Source organism: Hyla sarda, chromosome 1 (genome assembly GCF_029499605.1).
Source record: "Hyla sarda isolate aHylSar1 chromosome 1, aHylSar1.hap1, whole genome shotgun sequence".
Classification (NCBI taxonomy): Eukaryota; Metazoa; Chordata; class Amphibia; order Anura; family Hylidae; genus Hyla; species Hyla sarda.
The window spans coordinates 216,908,947-216,933,845 of record NC_079189.1 but is presented as its reverse complement, the minus strand read 5'-3'; the positions used below and the strand labels follow the sequence as shown (position 1 = coordinate 216,933,845).

Below are 24,899 nucleotides of genomic sequence, written 5' to 3'. Positions count from 1 at the left end.
ACAACTCAAGACATGTGATACAGATGGGACTACCACCCTCATCATCATCCCACACTATGCTCTTTATATGCAACCCTAGTTCTGGGTCACAAATGAAACCCTTTCAGATTACCACAGCCTTATCACAAAACCAGACACTGGTTATCACCCAGGGACGTGCACAGACATTTTGGGGGGCAGGAGGTCCAGTAAAAAAAAAGAAAAAGGCACGACCACATCACCTCACGGAGGTTCCAATCAGTGAGGCATTATAGGGCAGGTACTTTAAATGGGCAGGGGCTCAATCCCCCTTTTAAGTCTATGTGTGCATGTCCCTACCATTACCATCCCAACAGTAAAGCATGGTGGTGGTAGCATTATGCTGTGAGGGTGTTTATTAAAGGCTGAAACAGGAAGACCAATCAGGGTTGAGGGAAAGGTGAACAAAAGAAAAGTACAGAAATATTCTTAATGAAAACTTGATCCAGAGGGTTCACCTTTCAACAAGACAATGGGGGGTGGGGGGATTTATAATTGCAAGTGTATGATAGACCTTTTCTGTTGCTGGATTTTTGTGCCAAAATGCAGCAACAGAAATTGTCAGTCCTCAGCGTGCTTTATTTCTGCCCTAAATCATCTGTTAGATAAATGTAAGTGGTTTTGTATACATTAGTCACATACCTAAAAAAGTAGCTAACTTCATATAAACTATACCTTGAAGCCATATAGAAGTTAAATGATACTAATTAATAATTAGTTCTAATGTGGCTTTCAAATGATCATTGAGCAGCACAAGGATGGGCAAAGGACCTCAGACTCAACCACCAACAATGTATATGTAGCTGGATTCTCAGATTTGACCCTTGCTTTCCGACTGGACTATTTCTAACTATAGCAGTGACATGTTATGTCATATTATATTTATTACATTTATTTAATTTATTTATTTGCATGTGTACATCCTGTACACCCCTCTATCACCATATAAACCTCTCTACACCCTCTTTCACCCCTGGACACCCCCCCCCCCCCCCACACACACACACACACTTCTGCCACCCATGTACACCATTCTACAACCTTCTGTCACCCATGTAAACCTCTCGACACCTTTTTGCCATTATGTGTGGGTAAGGCTGGAGGCATTGCGTGTGGGTGAGACTGTAGATCCATAATTTGGATGAGGCTGAAGGCATTGTGTGTGGCTGAAGGCATTGTGTGTGGGTGAGGCTGGAAGCATTTGGGTGAGGCTGAAGGCATTGTGTGTGGCTGGAGGCATTGTGTGCAGGTGAGGCTGGAAGCACTTGGGTGAGGTTGGAGGCATTGTGTGTTGGTGACGCGGAAGGCATTGTGTGTAAAGGAAAAGGCTGATGCTGGAAAAGTCGGAGCCTAATATGTTTATTTTGCAGGTTCTGCACACTGTCCCTCAGCCAATCACTGGCCGCGGCAATGTCCCGGCTCACCGGTAATTGGCTGAGGGGCAGTGTGCCACTCTGGGCCTTGACATTACTCCGAGCCCAGGTGTCAGGATTTCTGGAGTGGAAGAGGAGCGCAGCCAGGGACCAGAGCAGGACAACCGAGGCACCACTAGAGCACTGGGGGTAAGTAAAAGTTTTTTTTATAGACTTTTAAGTGGTCAAAGTTTTGAAAAATCCCCTGCCACTGGATAGCCCATTTAATAGTGGACTACAGGGTTGCCAGGAGTTTTATCCTTGGATCCTGCCATCAGGCTAAAGTGATACCCTTTAATGCTAGTGTAGTTCCTGTGGGGGCAGAGCATGACACAAAGATTCAAAGAACACCAAAGAGGGAATTCTGGGGTAATGCCTTTCTCCTTTAGGCTGTGAATAAGCAGAATACAGTATATCAGTGTTACATGGAGTGTTCCTTTAATAAGAAACAAAAAAGACAGGTAAGGTGTTTATTACGTTTACAACATTTAGCTACATTTTTCTATTTCTTAAGGTAGCTGCTTTAAATGTGAGTTTGTACTTGTATTTCCAAGGTAGATTATCTTCTCTCCTGATGCCAGTTACTAATAATCTTTCTGTATCAGGTTCCACAATCTGTTTGACAGGCATCTTGTTGGAAGAATACAGATTTTTACTCAGAAAGTTAAACATGATGCTGTACTTTCTATGTGAGCAAGCATTGGAAATCAAGAGCACGACCCCTTCAGCATACTTTCTTGTCTTTAGGTAAAGACATGGTTTATGAACTCTGGTTACATATGTCTTAGTCCAGGACACAGATTCTAATTCACTATCATTATATTCAGTAGTTATGTTTTTGTATGCAGAATGTGTTTCACAAATGCACAATTGAAGGTCAACAGCAGGGTCTGCACATTGCTTATATGCACTGAAGGGGGTCAGCCGGCTATAGCCTAGGAACAGTATTCCCTCTCTCTGGGCTGCCAAACCAAACAGCATTGTGACCGTGAACCTCTCCGTTTCATATGTTGTTCTTTGTGGAGACATGATGTGAAGATCCATCAAGATTATAATGTCACCAGATCCTTCCTCTGGGCTGATTTTCACATCAGTAAATTTAGTAGCAATAAGTCTGTCACATGATTTGCTGCTATTACTCCTCTGTTCGATAATCCTCTTATTCATATAACCCAAAGCAAATTCTGCAAATAATGCATAATAGGAAGAGTTTGCCTCCATTCTATAGGATCCTTGACATATGCATATATTTGGGTATAGTCTTGGGATGTCTTTACATGTTCTAGATAGAGAAACTGGACTCAGCAGGCCATCACCGTTTACAGGATATTCCAATGAAGGAAGAAGGCCTAAAAAAGTATAATGGACGTCAAGGAGGCTGATTAGTCTTTTCTGGTTTACTTGCAGTGCCTTCATTTTTGCCTCTCCTAAGATTGTGAATGTACTATCCGGTACAATCACAAAAAGAAAAGGGTGGAACATTTCCACATGGAACTCTGGAGATGCTGAAAGAAATTCCCCATATGTATTCCCATGATCAGAAAGAATGAAGGATATTGTATTTTCCTGATGCGCCAAAAAGGAGACATGTGCAGCTAGATCTTTGTCCAATTGCTTTATCCTAATGCCAGTGTCCTCATGGCCTGTGTCTAGTATCATGAAAGTGAATGTTGGCTTATGTAGACTTGAGAAACGACTTATAAAATACTCCATGTATTGAATAAGATAGGTGTGCTGGTGGATACCATTGTAGCAGATAGACGCTGAGCCATGAAACTGATTCTTCACTCTGTTCGCCCTAAGAATTAAACAGCTGCTGTAGGTAACATCTATACGATCTATTCCAGCCCTATGAATAGCTTCATTAAATAGCTTTACACGCTCCTGATAGGGGGCAGATAGATTTAATGCCCCTTGCTCTTTAACAAGACCCCACTCATACTCCCAGCACAAATCTTCAACATACAGGGTCTCATAGCCAAAGCCTTTAAATTTCCCAAGGGTTTCATGGATATCCACAATACGATGAATCTCTTTTAAAGCATCAACCAAGGGAAGGACATTTTTGCCACCTCCAAAGAGAGCTTGAAGCGATTCCAATGTCCGACTCCTAATCCCTTGAATGAGTTCATAATCATAAACATGACCACTTGTAAAATACTCTTTATTTAGGTGTCTGAATTCTTCAATTGTCCTTGGCAAAGACCTATAAAAATGATGCCTGGAAACAGAATCTAATAATAAAATATTAATATTTAACAAGGATCTATTACTATGCATATTTTTCTGCTGCCTTCTTGTGTGTAGAATAGGTGGTAAGATGAGGAGTTGGGAAACATACAGTCCTGCTGTGTTAGTACACTGAATTACACAGAATCCATTATGTGGCTCCTGTAAGGGGTAGTCTTCAAGCAGCTTAGAATTGATGAACACTTCTAGTTCTTGAGTTGATTTTAGTTTGTGCCATACATATTTGCCCATCTTAGAGATGTATAAACCAACTGATACATCAGAGAGCTTCTTACAGATATCATGATGGCACATCACATACGTTTTTTTGGGGTTTGAAAGCTAAGAAAGTTAAGAAAAAAAAAGTGTTAATAGTATTGAAATCGTTTATGTTTGATGTACAAAATATTTTACCTGTACCTGTCACCAAGCTAAACTTTTAATATATTGTTCCTTATGTAATTATAAGACACTTTGCTATTTACTTGCTGTTAAAATTCTCAACCTTTATATGTTTTTAATGTGATTAAAAAAAACAGCCACTAGGTGGCTCTGTTCTGTTCCCTGCTACAAGTCAAACAGTTAGTTTGGTCTCTTCCCGGCCTGGCAGGAGACCAAACTCAGGAAGGGCGTGAGGGGCACGGTGAGGCACAGCTCTTGCAGGCTTCAGTTACGTTGCGCCTGCTGGGGAACACCCATTTTCTCCTACAGAGCTTTTTAAAGCTCAGAATTTTTTTTAAGTGTTAGAAGTAGTTAGTGAATATAATCAGACTTAGTTTAGAAACTATGGTTTGATGACAGGTACTCTGTAAATATTTTTTTCTGACAATTCACAAAAATTAGTTACGTTGATTTTTCCCCAGAACTATTAGCCCAGTTGTTCTCTTCTAGCTTCCACAATGTCACGTGTTGACTTTTTGCCAAGAAATGAGCCTGCCTTTATTTTTGAAGTTGTGTCATAACAATATAAACGCTCTTTTGCCAACAGTCTTTGGACCCCCCTTCTAATTATTAAGTTCAGGTGTTTTATCTATCTAGAAAAGTCCAACTCACCTGCCGTATTCTGTGCACGGATCCCCACTCAGAATCTCCGTGTCCAAACAATGAAATGAAAGCAAAATGATCCAGCACTTGGAAATTTCACAGCTTTATTGTAAATCCTCTTAAAACAGCATGGAACAACTTCACACTTCCCAAGGTCTGACACATCTTGACGCGTTTCAAGGGCATGCGCTCTTTGTCAAAAGATATGTTCAATGGTTGCTAGCATGCAAAAATAGGTGGTTCCACAGGTGAAAATAATTTAAAATGACATGCCGCTTGAGGAACAAGCAGTTCAATGGGAGTTAAAAACCAAAAGAACCTGTATATCCAACATGTATATCCAATGGATATACATGTTCTTTTGATTTTTAACTCACATTGAACTGCTTGTTCCTCAAGCGGCATGTCATTTTAAATTATTTTCACCTGTGGAACTACCTATTTTTGTGTGCTAGCAACCATTGAACATATCTTTTGACAAAGAGCGCATGCGCTCCAAATGCGTGAAGATGTGTCAGACCTTGGGAAGTGTGAAGTTGTTCCATGCTATTTTAAGAGGATTTACAATAAAGCTGAGAAATTTCCAAGTGCTGGATCATTTAGTTTTCATTTAATTGTTTCATCTATCTACAGCAGTGATGCTAAACCTTTTTCACGACTGTACCCCCAAAGGGTGAAAGTATGTCTGCGGGTACCCCTCACACAGAACTTACGGACGAGGGGTACCCGCAGACAAAAAAAAAGTCATAAAATTACTTATTTTCATAATGGCATGTGCTTACCTTTATACTAATGCAAAATCCCCTTGTGCCATTATTCCCCCCTCCCACTGTTCCCCTTTTTCCATTCCCCCCCCCCCCCGCTCCATCTTAATCCCCTTGTGCCATTATTATCTGATATGGCAAAAGGGGATTGGGGGGGAGGGGGGAATAATGGCAAAAGGGGAAGGGGATCAGAGGGGGGGGGGATAATGGCAAAAGGGGATCAGAGGGAAGGGGGGAATAATGGCACAAGGGCATTAAGATGGAGAGGGGGGAGGGATAGTGGCACAAATCCCCTTTTGCCATTATCCCTCTCCCCCCTATCTTAATGCCCTTGTGCCATTATTTTTATTCCCCCCCCCCTCCCCCCCACCTATCCCCCTGGGCTAATATATATATAATTTAAAAAAAACGGTAGGGAACCGGCCCTGTAATGATGGACTTCAAGTCCCAGGTGGGTGCTCAGCTTCAACAGGTTCAAACTCCAAACCTTCCAACGTAAAATCCAAAAAAGGAAGCGGCACTCCAAATTGCAAAAAGCAGTGTGTTTATTCACCCATCAAGTCAATGCAACATTTCAGCCTCACAATGAGGCCTTTCTCAAGCCGAGAAAGGCCTCATTGTGAGGCTGAAACGTCGCATTCACTTCATGGGTGAATAAACACACTGCTTTTTGCAATTTGGAGTGCCGCTTCCTTTTTTTGGATTATATATATATATATATATATATATATATATATAATATATACACATGTTTGCGTGTGGCCTGACCGGGTATACAGTGCGTCCCAGAGTCCCGTTCGGCAGGCCGCACTGACGTGTGACGTCCTCCTGCGCTGTGCGACACCTTCGCGCAACGTCTGGGGAGGTCAGACGTGTCCCTCAAAATGTGTCCCTCATCCACCATGCGGAGGTTGCCTCATTTAGGATGGGACCCTAACACTTATTCCACTCACCTCTGCTTGAGCTAATAGCCTCCATTTTTTGACCAAGAGTGCTGCTGCAACCTTCTTTTTCATATACTTAGTATTTGACACAGCAGTGTGCACCCATGTATTAGGTAGTTGTGGTGGCTATTTTTCTTTTTGTTTTTGCTGTGCAATTTAGGGAGAGTGCAACCCTCTGTAGTCGTGCACCCCTACCTGTTTCACAGAATGTTTTTTTAAATTGATAGTGGATCCTGGATATCACCCAGTCAGAGGCCATATGCCCAGCAGAGGTGAGTGAAATGAGTGTTAGGATCCCATCCAAAATGAGGCCACTTCCGTGTGGTGGATGGAGGACACGTTTTGATCAAAAAGTGCGCTAAGAGCCTCAATTTTTTGACCAAGAGTGCTGCTGCAACCTCCTTTTTTGTATATTTACATGCACATGCTATTTATTTTAATAAAGAAAATAAAAGGAAAAATAAATGTTGCATGCTCTTAATCTCTGCTGCCATGCTTAAGATAAATGTATCTACTTCCTAAAGAGACAGTCGTTGGCTATAGGGAAAATCTGTAATGGATAGTATATTGTTCTTCACATCTATATCATAATGCAATCCTCATCAAATTACATCATAGTATATTAACCAATTGTAATAATTATGGTGCAAAACTGAGTTTTCTGTACAAATCTCTTCTGGTTATTTATTAACCTCCCATATCTGCAAACCTACGAAAATGTTTAGCTAAATATTTTTTTTATGGATGGTGCTTAGTGATTTATGTTCATCTTACCTTGCAAATAATATAAGTAGGCTGATGGGAACAATTGGCGGGTTCTTCTTTAAAAATTGTTTTCATTAATTTACAAGAACCTGGAAGAAATTGCGCTCTCTTGCAAGACGACTCATGTGAGGTGCTTTTATTTGGAATCAGCTGAAATACAGGGCAGATGTCGTCCACTTTGCTGCTTTTCTCATCTTTCTTCTCACTGTTGGGATTTTGTGTTTGTGAGTCCATTATCTGACAAGACAAAGAAGTATATCAATGTGACAGTACCTACAGATTTCACACCAACATCAGGTAAACAATGACAATTAATATATGAACACACTTCTATTTCTGTTTTGATTAATAAATGCTAAAATCCTATTAAAAAGATTCTGTCAATGAACAAACTGATAAACTAATGGATCCTATTGGCAATAGTAATGAAATAGTTTAACTGTCCCCAAAGTGGTTAATAGCAAGGCCAACACAAAATAGCATATGTGGTGGTTCTCTCATTTCTATTATCCCTTTAAAAATAAAAATAAATTGTTATTTCACAATTCCTTTGGTTGTAGCTGGCTACTTCACTGTGGCCCCATACAAGCAGTTGAGGAGTTATTAAAAGTGTGCAATTGCATTCCCTAGTTTAGCTCTTATCAGGGCTGGACTGTTGGGAGGGCATAAGTAAGTTTGCTCCAGATTGTGTCAACATATGGTAGAATTAACAGATAAGAGAAAACCAGTTTGTAACAGATTGAGCTAAGGGTCAGCAGTGGTGTAAGTATAGAGATCACATAGGTCGCCATTGTGACCGAGCCCCACAGGTGGGCCCCCCTACCATGACATTATACTACAGCTGCAGTTCGGGCCCTCAGACACACCCCAACCTGCAGCACCCGGCGCTTGCCTCAACACCCCCCTCCCTCCAGCGCTAGCCTCAATGCACCCCCCCCAGCGCTATCCTGAACCACAATCCATAAGCCCCATAACACGACCGAAATCCCTCCCCCTCTTCAGCGCCCCGAGCTGTGAGTGCAGCGCCGCCTCCGCCTGGACCCGGTGCTGATCTTAATGGCGGCCGCAGGTGAGGAGGCGGTGGAGATTTGGGGTCTGGAGGAGGCGTGTGTATGAATGATGTGTGTGTATGTACTGTATGTATGATATATGAATGATGTGTGTATGAATGATAGATGTTTTGTAAGCAAGATGTATGTCTACATGATGTGTGTAAGCTTGAAGTATGTGTGTATGATGTGTGGACATGTATTATGTGGGGGATCTGGAGGCGGCGGGTGTATGTATGACATGTGTTTATGTATGATGTATTTGTATGTATGATGGGTAAGTATTATGCATGTGTGGGGGGTCCGGAGGCGGCGTGTGTATGAATGATGTGTGTGTATGTACTGTATGTATGATGTATGAATGATGTGTTTGTATAAATGATAGATGTGTGTAAGCAAAATGTATATGTATGGTGCGTGGAGATGTGTGTAAGCCAGAAGGATGTATGCATGATGTGTGGAGATGAATTATGCAGAGGGATCTGGAGGTGGCAAGTGTATGTATGATATGTGTTTATGTATGATGTATGTGTATGTATGTATGATGTGTATGTATGATATGGGTGTATGTATGTATTATGCATGTGTTTGGGGGGGGGGGTCCAGAGGTGGCGTGTGTATGAATGATGTGTGTATGTACTGTATGTATGATGTATGTGTGAATAATGTGTGTTTCTGAATGATGTGTGTATGAATGATAGATGTGTGTAAGAAAGATGTATGTATGATGGGTGGAGATGAGTGTAAGCTAAAAGGATGTATGCATGTATGTATGTATGATGTGTGGGAGGGTACAGCGTATAGCATGGTTATTTTTGAGGGTTTATATTCAGGGGCACAGTGTGTGGCAGTGTTCTATTCAGGGGCACAGTGTGTGGCAGGATTATATTAAGGGGGAACAGTAGGCGGCAGTATTATATTCAGGGGGTACAGTAGGTGGCAGGATTATATTCAGGGGGTACAGTAGTTGGCAGGATTATATTCAGGGGGTACAGTGAGTGGCAGTATTATATTCAGGAGGTACAGTGGATGGTAGTTTTATATTCAGGGGGTGCTGTGGGTGGCAGTATTATATTCAAAGGGTATAGTGGATGGTAGTTTTATATTCAGGGGGTGCAGTGGGTGGCAGTATTATATTCAGAGGGTACAGTATTTAGCAGAATAATAATGATTATTGTCTTCATACAGAGGACGGTGATCTACTGACAAAGTGAGGAGCCAGACTCTGCAGAGAAGATGGAGCTGGAAGACGTCCTGACGTCTGGACCAGATGGAGAAGAAAAGAAAAGACAACAGAGAAGACGCCATTCAGGTCATTCATATCCTGTAGTGCCTGAGGCTCTCCAGACATGATGGGAGTTATGCTTTACAAAAGCTGATTGGTGATTAGGTGATTGGAGGGGGTCTCAGCAGTTGGACCCCCACCAGAAAAATGGGCTGCTTATTCTTCAATGCCTGTTTTGTCTGTCTGGCCCTGCCTGTTAGTCAGTTATATAGTTGTGTATTCTCCTGATCAGTGCTGTGTTCACTGATATCTTTGTGCGGCCGAGTAAGGGGTCGTCCGGGATTGGGGAAGCGGGTCATCAGGTGGTAGGAGGGCCCAGGGCAATTTTTCGCACCGGGGCCCTGTGATTCGCACCGGGGCCCCTGAGGGTCAGTACTGGAGATTGAAAGCCCAAACTAAATCCAGTATTAAAACCAGGAAATCAACTAACCAAAGAGCATGGCTAGACAGAATTGCAGCTGAAGGTCAGGCAAACCAAAGTCAATACCAGTAAGAGAGTAAACCAAGAGGTAACAATTCACGAGTGCATAGGGCTAGCGTTAGGGAGGGGGCATCCTGGGCAATTGCAAATGCAGTAGATTGCAGTAGTGTGGCCCCAGAGCTGTTTGGGCTACACAGAGCCTATACAGCGGCACAAATACTCTTACTTTACCTTTAAAGACCTGCAATGACATAATCAGGTCCTTGTAATTCACAGAGGAGGAGGTGATAAGGAAAGCATTGGGTTGGGGGGCAGTTTAAAGACCATGTAGGGGTAGAAAAGCCATAGAAAGCAATATATAAGGGGGTGTAGGGAGTAGTACATGGGAGATAGGTAGCAGTATAAAGGAAGCAGTATATAGGGGTCATAGAGAGTAGTATATGTCAGATAGGGAGCAGTATATAGTAAGCAGTATAAATAAGGTAGAGGCCATGGATAGATGTATATAGGGGGCCATATGGAGTAGTATATATGAGATAAGGAGCAGTGTATAGGGGGCCATAGAGCAGTGTTTCTCAAGCGCGGTCCTCAAGTACCCCCAACAAGGAGCAATATATAGGAAGCATTATATAGGAGATAGCGGGCATTGGGAGCAGTGTGTGATGGGAGGGGACTTTTGGAATGATTTGGAGTCTGTGTCCCTAGATTAAAGGTCATCACCTATCCACAGGATAGGTGATAAGTATCTGGCGAGTGGGGTCCCTTCCCAATCATGAAAACAGAGGTACCTTTCCTCTGGGTAAATCGGGCAGCAGCACATGATCACTCGCCACTCCATACATTCTCTATGGGACTTATGAACATTGCTAAGTGCTCAGCGTGTCAATGTACGATGATCCCATAGAGAAGGAATGGAGCGGTGGACAATCATGTGTGGGGTTATCACTGGGGTTATGTGTGGGGGTTCCAGTGGTCGGACGCCACTGATTAGATACAGTGTCCCCAGTTCTGTGGATGAGTTTAAAATTTGGGATAACCCTTGTAGATTTTCTGTGGCAATATATGCATGCTTAACAATACTGCACTGATCAACAAAAGAGAGGATGCTACCCCAGGAAATAGTAGATTGTAGTCATACCAAAAATTTTGTATACAAATTCCTTTTTGGCATAATATTTCTAATTTACCCTCCCATTTAAATGAAAAAAAAAAAATCAGTGCAATGAATGGCCTTCTTGTCAATAATTCTTAAATAAAAGTGACTATAAAGTATATTAGGATTGAAATTTGGAAATAAAAAGATTTACCTTTACTGTAACTACAGATGGGATATGAGAGTAGGATAATTTGATGTTATGCGGTTTGTCCAGAGAAGCTTGGAGCAGCCAAAGAATGCTCTGTAGAAGAAGCAAATAAACACTGAAGTATAAGCAGAGATGGAATAGAACCAAAAATAGGCCCAGGCATTTTAGACTAAGCAGCCCATTTCGGTCATGGGTGTGGCTATGAGAAGGCGGAGAGCCCCAAAGGGAAAGGCAAAATGTCAATCAAAATAACAGATGTTTAGAGGCAGGGGAGACTTCGAAGATGCCGTGTGACACTGTTTTGCCCTGAGCTGGCGCTTTCTCAAGCCCTTCCAGGAAGGGCTTGAGATAGCTCGAGCTTGGCGCGAAACAGTGTCTCCCGGCATCTCCAAAGTCTCCCCTGCCTCGTAACATCTTTCACCTGCCAGTGTCATCCCGGAGCATCATAGGTCACCAAGACCGAAGTCTTCAGAATCAAGCTGCAAATTCTTCCCAAGGTTTTCGTACTCTTCATCGTTTTTACTGGACATTGGACTACTTGTCTTTGCGTGAGCACCACCTGGTCTCGTTTAGCCATTACGGGAAACACTTGTTGATAGCCTCTAACCTATTGGGGATTATGTCATTTAAGTAGCGGTGCCAATGTGTTTTCTACTTTGAAAAATGTCAATCATAGTTGGGCATAATACTGTACACAATAGGAATATATATAATATATACAAAAACCAGTGCAGCACTCCGTTCAAGTGAAAAAAAAATTGTGGGTTTATTCCATCAGAAAATGTGACAAAGCATCAACGTTTCGATCCTCTCCAGGATCTTTCTCATGCTTTCTCTCTTGAGAAAGATCCTGGAGAGGATCAAAATGTCGCTGTTTTGTCACATTTTCTGATTGAATAAATCCACACATTTTTCTCACTTGAACAGAGTGCTGCATTGGTTTTTGTATTTTTATGGATGCTCAGGAACTTTTGGACTTAGTTCCTTTTCAGTAGCCTGCACCCTCCAATTAATCTCTTTTACTCTTGGGAGTGCTGTTGTTCTTGCTTTTTGTATATATATATATATATATATATATATATATATATATATATATATATATATGTATATATATATGACAATTCCTCTTGGTAAGCATTCATAAAACAAGAACCTCTATGTAAAATCCTGTATACTGAGACCAATATTACCAATAATACCAGTATACAAGGAGGAATATTATCACTATACATATTACCATCATACTGTTACTGACCAAATGCTGCATACTGACCAATATTACCAATAATATTGGTATACCAGGAGGAATATTCTCACCATACATGTTACCATAATACTGTTACTGACTAGTGTTGAGCGGCATAGGCCATATTCAAATTTGCGATATTTCGCAAAATATATGGACGAATATTCATCATACATTCGCTAAATTCGCATATTCGTAATATTCGCGTGACATTTATTACCAATAATACCAGTATGCAAGAAGGAATATTATCACCATACATATAACCATCATACTATGAAGAAAGTAAGAGAATCGGCACTGTAAATAGGACTTGTAGTCCAAGGTGGGTGCTCTGCTCCTCACGTCCTGACTCACAACCATGCATTCAGCATATCCCAAAGTAGTAGAAGCGGCACTCCAAAATAGCAAAAAAAAAATGTTTATTTATTCACCTATCAAAGTTACAGAGGTGCAACGTTTTAGCCTCACAATTAGGCCTTTCTCAAGGGAGAAAGGCCTCATTGTGAGGCTGAAAAGCTGCACCTCTGTAACTTTGATGGGTGAATAAAGACACATTTTTTTGCTACTTTGGAGTGCCGCTTCTACTACTTTGGGATATTACCATCATACTGATACTGACCAAATCCTGTATACTGAGACCAATATTACCAATAATACCAGAATACAAGGAGGAATAGTATCACCATACATATTACCATCATACTGTTACTGACCAAATCCTCTATACTGATTGTCATGTCTGTCGTGGTCTGTCTTCACACACAGCTATTGGATTGGTTGTGTGTGAACAGTTTTATGTTGCCCAGCCAGGAAATAGTTAATGCTTCTGGCATTTTTCAGCCAATAGCTCCTTGGGTGTGTCTATTTATAGTCAGCTCAGTCTAGCCTCAGTGCTGGTGATACTTCATTATATTCTGACTTGCTAAGAGGCTGGGCATGCTGCTTTGGAGCTCTTGGTGAAACACTCTTTATTTGAGCTTTTAATCTACTATCTCTGTCTTAGCATGCACTTTGTATTTTCTGGTTTAGCCAATTTTATGTGGCATGCTCTTAGTAGATTTTAAGCTATGTTTGTTTAGTCGTTTTTAGGATTTGCATGCTCTTTTTGGTCTGTGTCTGTTCACACTGTGTTTTCTCTTGTATCCGTTTATGTGAAGTTCTGTGTTTTATATTGCTGTTTTCCACTGGATCAGCTTCTGACCACACTGTGGAGTGTGCCGCTGGCCAGTAGTCTATTTGGATTCATTATTAATGGCTACTTTGTTAGTGGAGTGGAGTGTCCAGTTTCTGTGTCCAGTGTGAACAGTGTCCTATGTTAGATCCCTGTTACTGCTCCATGGGGACTCCTTGTCTACTGGAGGTGTTCGTAGGGATTGCTATTCCTGTCTTGTGTTCAGTGTGAATATTCCTGTTTAGCGATAGATCCCGTTTACCTGTCCATGGGGACTCAGAGGGCATTTCTTATTCCTGTGTCTATCGGAGGTTTTTCTAGGGGATTAAGCTTATTCCTGTTTTGTTCTGGAGTATGTTCAGACTTATCCGTTTTTCTGTCTGGTGTTTTGAACTCTATACATAATTCTTTATTCAGATCTTTGGAGTTCTGTTCATGAACGCTTATCTATAGTGTCCTCTGTTCACAACCACTGAGTCCTCTGTTCATGTTCGCTGATATAGTGTCCTCTGTACTCTGATCTGTCCTCTACACTCTGATCTGTGTCCTCTGAACTTTATACTATAGAGTTCTATGTTCCTGTTATGTTTTTGGTTCGTGACATATTAGTATGTGTTTTTAGGCCCCTGCACTTTAGTTCAGGGAGGGACTGGTGCCCAGTTGTCAATCCACCGTTTAGGGTGTATGGGCAAATAGGCAGGGAGAGCAGTTTTAGGGTCAGTTTAGGGCTCACTCTCCCTGTCCCCCGGTCGGTCCCTGACACCAATATTACCAGAATACCAGGAGGAATATTATCACCATACATATTGCCATCATACTGTTACTGACCAAATCCTGTATACTGAAACCAAAATTACCAATGATAAAAGGAGGAAATATCCCCCCTACAGTGACCAAATAGTGTCATGGCAGAAAAAGAGAAGGGAGACACTTGTAATGTAAAAATTATATAATTTTATTAAATATACATTAAAAATTAATTAATTTTAAATCACAAATACCACCCCCAGGACGAAGGACTCGCCGAAACGTGCGTTGGGGTGGCGTTGCTCCAGCAGACCCTGTTAGGAACTGGATGTTACAGTTTGGTATGCCTATTGTCTTCACTGTGTGCATTGTACTGTATGATAATTAGAGCATTGTTGTGCCTATATATGTGCTGTTAATGCACACATGTGTGACTATGCACCATGTTACTTTTCCTTATATAACTTATTAATGTGGATCTGTCTGTGAGCAACGCCTTTGTTTCTCCACTTTGTGGATGCTTCTCCCTATTTGTGATTTTAAATTAATTAATTTTTAATGTATATTTAATAAAATGATATAATTTTTACATTACAAGTGTCTCCATTCTCTTTTTCTGCCATGATATTTGTGTAGGAGTACACAGTAGGTTGATTGTAATAAGTATTATTCTGATATATTGATACAAAAATTTTGTTTGCTGTTGTACTTATAGTGACCAAATAGTGGTAGATATCAGCTTTACACAGGCTCTGCAGACCATATAAGTGATTGCATACAGTTAAATCCGGTGACTCGCAGGTGACGGCTTCTCTGATTGGAGTAGCTTACTTTCCTTTTTCTTTCCATCTGGCCCAGACCATCATGATGAATTTTTCTTTCAGCCACAACGCCTCTCCACAGGAACTTATTATTGGGGCGATTCGAGTCCCTTATTATGGCACAGTCCCTGTATTTTAAGGTTTTTTTTTTCTTCAATCGTTATATAGACGACCTCTTTTTGATCTGGGTAGGTACCAAACATGAAGCTGATCTTTTTGTAAATGAGCTGAATACTAATACATGGGGCATAAAATTCACTATGCACTACGCAGAAAGCTCCATCCAATTTTTAGACCTTGATATCCACAAAACAGATAATGGTACTATTTCTACTAGGACTTTTTTTTAAATCCGTTGATATTAACAGTTTCTTGCAGTTCGACAGCACACATTATCCAAGCTGGTTAAGAGGGGTGCCATACGGCCAATATCTGCGAATTCGCAGAAACTGTACTTCTGACTTAGATTTTATCTCTCAAGCTGATATGCTAAAAGAACGTTTCATTCAGAAGGGTTACCCTAGATCGCTCCTAACCAAGGCATACATAAAAGTGAAGGACAAAAAACAAAAAATCTAGCTCTAACCAGCCTCCTAATCCTTTTAGATATAATTTTGTCACAAATTTCAATATTGAGGCATCTAATAATTAGAAAAATATTAACTAAGAATTGGCCTATTATTCAAAATGACAAAATTTTAAACCAAATAATTCCCCCAGTCCCAAATATCACCTATAGATGCTCCAAAAATCTTAGTAATTTGTTAGATTTTCTGAATATTCGATACCACAGAATATTCGTACCTCTAAACCACTTTGTTTCCCCTGTAAAAAAAAGCCGCTGCCTCTGTTGCGAATGGATTATCCAAACTGACACCTTTTCCTCCTATTCCACACAACAAACATTTAAAATAAAAGATTTATTAAATTGTGACACCACTTTTGCTATTTATCTATTAACTTGTGGTTGCGACCGCCAATATGTCGGCTGCACTACACAAACTGTACGCTCCAGGATGAACAAGCACAGATGGAACATAAAACATGGTTTTATGTTGCACAGCCTGTCCCGACACTTCACTCTTCACCATCAAAAAAATACTGAAACATTGAAACTAATCATTTTAGAAACTATCCCCATTCATTTACCTAACAGAATACAAAGATTAAATAATCGTGAATCATTTTGGATCCATAAATTACACACTTTGCACCCTCAAGGTTTCAATGAATGTATCGATACAGTTAAATAATTTGATAGATTACGGTCTATAATATCATATTTTTTAATAGATTAATCTCTACAATATCACATTAATACCCGTTTTGTGTTGTTCCTTCTTTGCTGTTCATTTTGGAGCGTCCTACTCAGGATACTGTTTTCTTGTCTCTCATTTGTCCACTGAAATTGGTTTATACGTATGCCTTATGTTGCGTTTTACGCTTATTATTTTGTCTTCCTCTTTTCTACAAGTGTCTATTTATTATTATCTATGCTTTAGTATTCAGGTTTTCTTTTTTTCTTCTTTGTATGTAGGAACCCCCGTATGTTTATTATAGTTTGCTGTATGCAAAGTTTGATTCTATAATATGTTGTCATTATTCTAAGAGTATTCACACCTCGCGTTTTGGCCGGGTGCTGTATTTAATACCGCACTTGTCATTTTATTCTATTTTTCCTTCTTTTTCGGCTATTCTAAGAAGTATTCATACTTCGCGTTCGGGCTAGGTGCGGTATTTAATACTGCACTGTTTATTTTATTCTGTTTTTGTAATATCCCTTTGTATCGTTTTTGTTACTGCCCATGTGGATAGTGCAGCCATATATAATTCACCTTTTAAATTTTGCTTTTTGAATTAATGCATATAGGGGGAGATTTATGAAAACTTGTGCAGAGGAAAAGTTGCCTAGTTGCCCATAGCAACCAATCAGATCACTTCTTTCATTTTGCAGAGGCTTTGTTAAAAATGAAAGAAGCGATCTGATTGGTTGCTATGGGCAACTGGGCAACTTTTCCTCTGCACAGGTTTTGATAAATCTCCCCCATAGTACCTTCAAGGTCCATATGCTTTTTTCTATACTATGCATTTTGAAAAAAACATCCAAAGTGCGGTGTTGAATGCCGCACCTATGACCAAGTGGTGTGACTTCTTGAGTCGCATGTGATGTGTATTCACACCACATGCGATATTTATGTTTAATGCGGTTTTATTACATGTCTAGATTACTGTTTTATCTTTGTGATTGTTGTTTGTCCATTCATATCTATTGCTTGTTTTTTACATATTTGTTACGCCGAGCGCTCCGGGTCCCCGCTCCTCCCCGGAGCGCTCGCTTCACTCTCCCCGCGGCAGCGCTCCGGTCACGTCCTCTGACCCGGGGCGCTGCGATTCCGCTGCCAGCCGGGATGCGATTCGCGATGCGGGTTGCGCCCGCTCGCGATGCGCACCCCGGCTCCCCTACCTGACTCGCTCTCCGTCTGTTCTGTCCCGGCGCGCGCGGCCCTGCTCCCTAGGGCGCGCGCGCGCCGGGTCTCTGCGATTTAAAGGGCCACTGCGCCGCTGATTGGCGCAGTGGTTCCAATCAGTGTGTTCACCTGTGCACTTCCCTATATCACCTCACTTCCCCTGCACTCCCTTGCCGGATCTTGTTGCCTTAGTGCCAGTGAAAGCGTTCCTTGTGTGTTCCTTGCCTGTGTTTCCAGACCTTCTGCCGTTGCCCCTGACTACGATCCTTGCTGCCTGCCCCGACCTTCTGCTACGTCCGACCTTGCTTTTGCCTACTCCCTTGTACCGCGCCTATCTTCAGCAGCCAGAGAGGTGAGCCGTTGCTAGTGGATACGACCTGGTCACTACCGCCGCAGCAAGACCATCCCGCTTTGCGGCGGGCTCTGGTGAAAACCAGTAGTGGCTTAGAACCGGTCCACTAGCACGGTCCACGCCAATCCCTCTCTGGCACAGAGGATCCACTACCTGCCAGCCGGCATCGTGATAGTAGATCCGGCCATGGATCCCGCTGAAGTTCCTCTGCCAGTTGTCGCTGACCTCACCACGGTGGTCGCCCAGCAGTCACAACAGATAGCGCAACAAGGCCAACAGCTGTCTCAACTGACCGTTATGCTACAACAGTTGCTACCACAGCTTCAGCAGTCATCTCCTCCGCCAGCTCCTGCACCTCCTCCGCAGCGAGTGGCCGCTCCTGGGATACGCTTATCCTTGCCGGATAAATTTGATGGGGACTCTAAGTTTTGCCGTGGCTTTCTTTCCCAATGTTCCCTGCATCTGGAGATGATGTCGGACCTGTTTCCCACTGAAAGGTCTAAGGTGGCTTTCGTAGTCAGCCTTCTGTCCGGAAAAGCCCTGTCATGGGCCACACCGCTCTGGGACCGCAATGACCCCGTCACTGCCTCTGTACACTCCTTCTTCTCGGAAATCCGAAGTGTCTTTGAGGAACCTGCCCGAGCCTCTTCTGCTGAGACTGCCCTGTTGAACCTGGTCCAGGGTAATTCTTCCGTTGGCGAGTATGCCGTACAATTCCGTACTCTTGCTTCAGAATTGTCCTGGAATAATGAGGCCCTCTGCGCGACCTTCAAAAAAGGCCTATCCAGCAACATTAAAGATGTTCTGGCCGCACGAGAAATTCCTGCTAATCTACATGAACTTATTCACCTAGCCACTCGCATTGACATGCGTTTTTCCGAAAGGCGTCAGGAACTCCGCCAAGATATGGACTCTGTTCGCACGAGGCGTTTCTTCTCCTCGGCTCCTCTCTCCTCTGGTCCCCTGCAATCTGTTCCTGTGCCTCCCGCCGTGGAGGCTATGCAGGTCGACCGGTCTCGCCTGACACCTCAAGAGAGGACACAACGCCGTATGGAGAACCTCTGCCTGTACTGTGCTAGTACCGAACACTTCCTGAGAGATTGTCCTATCCGTCCTCCCCGCCTGGAAAGACGTACGCTGACTCCGCACAAAGGTGAGACAGTCCTTGATGTCTACTCTGCTTCTCCACGTCTTACTGTGCCTGTGCGGATGTCTGCCTCTGCCTTCTCCTTCTCTACAGTGGCCTTCTTGGACTCTGGATCTGCAGGAAATTTTATTTTGGCCTCTCTCGTCAACAGGTTCAACATCCCGGTGACCAGTCTCGCCAGACCCCTCTACATCAATTGTATAAATAATGAAAGATTGGACTGTACCATACGTTTCCGCACGGAGCCCCTTCTTATGAGCATCGGATCTCATCATGAGAGGATTGAACTTTTGGTCCTCCCCAATTGCACCTCGGAAATTCTCCTTGGACTTCCCTGGCTTCAACTTCATTCCCCTACCCTGGATTGGTCCACTGGGGAGATCAAGAGTTGGGGGTCCTCTTGTTCCAAGAACTGTCTAAAACCGGTTCCCAGTAACCCTTGCCGTAACTCTGTGGTTCCTCCAGTAACCGGTCTCCCTAAGGCCTATATGGACTTCGCGGATGTTTTCTGCAAAAAACAAGCTGAGACTCTACCTCCTCACAGGCCTTATGATTGCCCTATCGACCTCCTCCCGGGCACTACTCCACCCCGGGGCAGAATTTATCCTCTCTCTGCCCCAGAGACTCTTGCCATGTCCGAATACGTCCAGGAGAATCTAAAGAAGGGCTTTATCCGTAAATCCTCCTCTCCTGCCGGAGCCGGATTTTTCTTTGTGTCCAAAAAAGATGGCTCCCTACGTCCTTGCATTGACTACCGCGGTCTTAATAAAATCACGGTTAAGAACCGCTACCCCTTACCCCTCATCTCTGAACTCTTTGATCGCCTCCAAGGTGCCCACATCTTCACTAAATTGGACTTAAGAGGCGCCTATAACCTCATCCGCATCAGAGAGGGGGATGAATGGAAAACGGCATTTAACACCAGAGATGGACACTTTGAGTATCTGGTCATGCCCTTTGGACTGTGCAACGCCCCTGCCGTCTTCCAAGACTTTGTCAATGAAATTTTTCGTGATCTGTTATACTCCTGTGTTGTTGTATATCTGGACGATATCCTAATTTTTTCTGCCAATCTAGAAGAACACCGCCAGCATGTCCGTATGGTTCTTCAGAGACTTCGTGACAACCAACTCTATGCCAAAATTGAGAAATGTCTGTTTGAATGCCAATCTCTTCCTTTTCTAGGATATTTGGTCTCTGGCCAGGGACTACAGATGGATCCAGACAAACTCTCTGCCGTCTTAGATTGGCCACGCCCCTCCGGACTCCGTGCTATCCAACGCTTTTTGGGGTTCGCCAATTATTACAGGCAATTTATTCCACATTTTTCTACCATTGTGGCTCCTATCGTGGCTTTAACCAAAAAAAATGCTGATCCCAAGTCCTGGCCTCCTCAAGCAGAAGACGCCTTTAAACGACTCAAGTCTGCCTTTTCTTCGGCTCCCGTCCTCTCCAGACCTGACCCTTCCAAACCCTTCCTATTGGAGGTTGATGCCTCCTCAGTGGGAGCTGGAGCTGTTCTTCTACAAAAAAATTCTTCCGGGCATGCTGTCACTTGTGGTTTTTTCTCTAGGACCTTCTCTCCAGCGGAGAGGAACTACTCCATCGGGGATCGAGAGCTTCTAGCCATTAAATTAGCACTTGAGGAATGGAGGCATCTGCTGGAGGGATCAAGTTCTCCTGTTATTATCTACACCGACCACAAGAACCTCTCCTACCTCCAGTCTGCCCAACGGCTGAATCCTCGCCAGGCCCGGTGGTCTCTGTTCTTTGCCCGATTTAATTTTGAGATTCACTTTCGTCCTGCCGATAAGAACATTAGGGCCGATGCTCTCTCTCGTTCCTCGGATGCCTCAGAAGTTGAACTCTCTCCGCAACACATCATTCCACCTGACTGCCTGATCTCCACTTCTCCTGCCTCCATCAGGCAGACTCCTCCAGGAAAGACCTTTGTTTCTCCTCGCCAACACCTCGGAATCCTCAAATGGGGTCACTCCTCCCATCTCGCAGGTCATGCGGGTATCAAGAAATCTGTGCAACTCATCTCCCGCTTCTATTGGTGGCCGACTCTGGAGACGGATGTTGTGGACTTTGTGCGAGCCTGCACTATCTGTGCCCGGGATAAGACTCCTCGCCAGAAGCCCGCTGGTTTTCTTCATCCTCTGCCTGTCCCCGAACAGCCTTGGTCTCTGATTGGTATGGATTTTATTACTGATTTACCCCCTTCCCGTGGCAACACTGTTATTTGGGTGGTCGTTGATCGATTCTCCAAAATGGCACATTTCATCCCTCTTCCTGGTCTTCCTTCTGCGCCTCAGTTGGCTAAACAATTTTTTGTACACATTTTTCGTCTTCACGGGTTGCCTACGCAGATTGTCTCGGATAGAGGCGTCCAATTCGTGTCTAAATTCTGGAGGGCTCTCTGTAAACAACTCAAGATTAAATTAAATTTTTCTTCTGCATATCATCCCCAGTCCAATGGACAAGTAGAAAGGATTAACCAGATCTTGGGTGATTATTTGCGACATTTTGTTTCCTCCCGCCAGGATGACTGGGCAGATCTCCTCCCATGGGCCGAATTCTCGTATAACTTCAGGGTCTCTGAGTCTTCCTCCAAATCCCCATTTTTCGTGGTGTACGGCCGTCACCCTCTTCCCCCCCTCCCTACTCCCTTGCCCTCTGGTCTGCCCGCTGTGGATGAAATTTCTCGTGACCTTTCCATCATATGGAGAGAGACCCAAAATTCTCTCTTACAGGCTTCATCACGCATGAAGAAGTTCGCGGATAAGAAAAGAAGAGCTCCCCCCGTTTTTTCCCCTGGAGACAAGGTATGGCTCTCCGCTAAATATGTCCGCTTCCGTGTCCCTAGCTACAAGTTGGGACCACGCTATCTTGGTCCTTTCAAAATTTTGTGTCAAATTAATCCTGTCTCTTATAAACTTCTTCTTCCTCCCTCTCTTCGTATCCCTAATGCCTTTCACGTCTCTCTTCTCAAACCACTCATCCTCAACCGTTTTTCTCCCAAATCTGTTCCTCCCACTCCTGTTTCCGGCTCCTCGGACATCTTCTCGGTCAAAGAAATTTTAGCTGCCAAAAAGGTCAGAGGGAAAAATTTTTTTTTAGTGGACTGGGAGGGTTGTGGTCCTGAAGAGAGATCCTGGGAACCTGAGGACAACATCCTAGACAAAAGTCTGCTCCTCAGGTTCTCAGGCTCTAAGAAGAGGGGGAGACCCAAGGGGGGGGGTACTGTTACGCCGAGCGCTCCGGGTCCCCGCTCCTCCCCGGAGCGCTCGCTTCACTCTCCCCGCGGCAGCGCTCCGGTCACGTCCTCTGACCCGGGGCGCTGCGATTCCGCTGCCAGCCGGGATGCGATTCGCGATGCGGGTTGCGCCCGCTCGCGATGCGCACCCCGGCTCCCCTACCTGACTCGCTCTCCGTCTGTTCTGTCCCGGCGCGCGCGGCCCCGCTCCCTAGGGCGCGCGCGCGCCGGGTCTCTGCGATTTAAAGGGCCACTGCGCCGCTGATTGGCGCAGTGGTTCCAATCAGTGTGTTCACCTGTGCACTTCCCTATATCACCTCACTTCCCCTGCACTCCCTTGCCGGATCTTGTTGCCTTAGTGCCAGTGAAAGCGTTCCTTGTGTGTTCCTTGCCTGTGTTTCCAGACCTTCTGCCGTTGCCCCTGACTACGATCCTTGCTGCCTGCCCCGACCTTCTGCTACGTCCGACCTTGCTTTTGCCTACTCCCTTGTACCGCGCCTATCTTCAGCAGCCAGAGAGGTGAGCCGTTGCTAGTGGATACGACCTGGTCACTACCGCCGCAGCAAGACCATCCCGCTTTGCGGCGGGCTCTGGTGAAAACCAGTAGTGGCTTAGAACCGGTCCACTAGCACGGTCCACGCCAATCCCTCTCTGGCACAGAGGATCCACTACCTGCCAGCCGGCATCGTGACAATATTGTCATATTTATATGTATACATGTAATTTTATGTAACAACTTTTTCAAAAAGCACTCTAATGGTTAACTTCTGGGGGTATATATACCTTTTTCCAGCCTTCTCTTGTTATGCCTGATGAAGCTGCGCATGCGCAGCGAAACGCGTTGCATTTAATAAATCCATTGATTTTAACTGGCTCCCTGATGGTTCCTCTCTGCGCCGGACTAACTCCTGAACTCAAGGTCATCCTGTTTTGATTCTACTTCTACCCAGGAGGGCTGCAGTGGACCTTCACGTATATTCATTCTACATTTTACCTTGTTGTGTGTGGGCATACAACCAACTTTGGTAAGCGGCCTGGGAATTACCGTCCCCCACCCCCACTAACAAGATCTGCTGATCTCGCACATGAGGCGCCTTCCTTCCTCTTTCTAGACTCCACAGGAACTGCCAGACAAACATTTTAGGATCTTCTTTTTTTCCAAACATAAATAACCCTATTAGTATCCTACACAGTAGAAAGAGTAGATAAGTGGGAAGGGAAATAATAGGTAGGTTCCCCCCCCCCCCACCTCTATGAAGTAAGGCTTTCGGTGAGGCTCTATGTATGTTTCAGTGAGGCTCTTTGCAGCTTTCAGTGAGGCTTTGTACAGATTTCAATGAGGCTCTGTGCATATTTCAGTGAGGCTCTGTGCAGATTTCAGTGAGGCTCTTTGCAGCTGTCAATCAAGCTCAGTGCAGGGAAACACTTTCTGAGTTTGGTCTTCTGCCATTACAAGCAGGAGACCAAATTCTGAGATTTTGACCAGACACGTTCTGGCCAAGAAGGGAGACCCCTGGTGGCCAGAAGTATACAGCCGAAAAACTAACATAGAAGGTTTCTTTTATGAAAGCCAATTACAAAAGTTATTATTTATTCCTTATTTGGCGTACAAATCAAATATTACAAATCATGTTTAATGACAGTGCCCATTTAATTATAGGTGCGTCTGTTAGATGTGCTTATAGTTAAATTTGGCCCCAGTGTTCCCGATGGCCAGTCCGGCCCTGTATACCAGTATATTGCCCCTGTATGCATGCTGCTGCCTAGAGACTGAAAACACACATTTATCCATGCCTGTCCACCAGTTAAAAGCTCATTATGCATTAAAAAAAAATTAGTTTTTTTCAGTTTTGCCCCATGATACTTTTCTTTGTGATCTCCTAAAGCCTGATATAGCTGGTGTAGATTGGGAGACATTAACATTAAAAGATGAACCAAATATAATAAGAAAGGAAAATATTAACCCCTTAACGACGCAGGACGTATATTTACGTCCTGCGCCGGCTCCCGCGATATGAAGCGGGATCGCGCCGCGATCCTGCATCATATCGCGTCGGTCCCGGTGCTCATCAACGGCCGGGACCCGCGGCTAATACCACACATCGCCAATCGCGGCGATGTGCGGTATTAACCCTTTAGAAGCGGCGGTCAAAGCTGACCGCCGCTTCCAAAGTGAAACTGAAAGTGACCCGGCTGCTCAGTCGGGCTGTTCGGGACCGCCGCGGTGAAATTGCGGCGTCCCGAACAGCTGACCGGACACCGGGAGGGCCCTTACCTGCCTCCTCGGTGTCCAATCGCCGAATGACTGCTCCGTGCCTGAGATCCAGGCAGGAGCAGTCAAGCGCCGATAATGCTGATCACAGGCGTGTTAATACACGCCTGTGATCAGCATAGGAGATCAGTGTGTGCAGTGTTATAGGTCCCTATGGGACCTATAACACTGCAAAAAA

At 43.9% G+C, this 24,899-nt stretch overlaps 1 protein-coding gene across 4 annotated transcripts in view; it reads right to left on the bottom strand.

Moving 5' to 3' along the window:
- Positions 1-1,845: 1,845 nt before the first annotated feature.
- Positions 1,846-24,899, bottom strand: part of LOC130304158 (uncharacterized) — a 33,550-nt gene continuing 10,496 nt past the window's right edge. For 3 of the 4 annotated variants that reach the window (XM_056551908.1, XM_056551912.1, XM_056551911.1), the window contains exons 2-4: positions 11,239-11,328; positions 7,186-7,413; positions 1,846-4,001 (exon numbers count right to left, since the gene is read on the bottom strand). In XM_056551908.1, coding sequence (XP_056407883.1) covers positions 1,923-4,001; positions 7,186-7,413; positions 11,239-11,328 — 2,397 coding nt within the window. In that variant the 3' untranslated portion in view covers positions 1,846-1,922. The remainder of the gene's footprint in view (positions 4,002-7,185; positions 7,414-11,238; positions 11,329-24,899) is intronic. The other variant, XM_056551910.1, reaches the window with a different exon arrangement.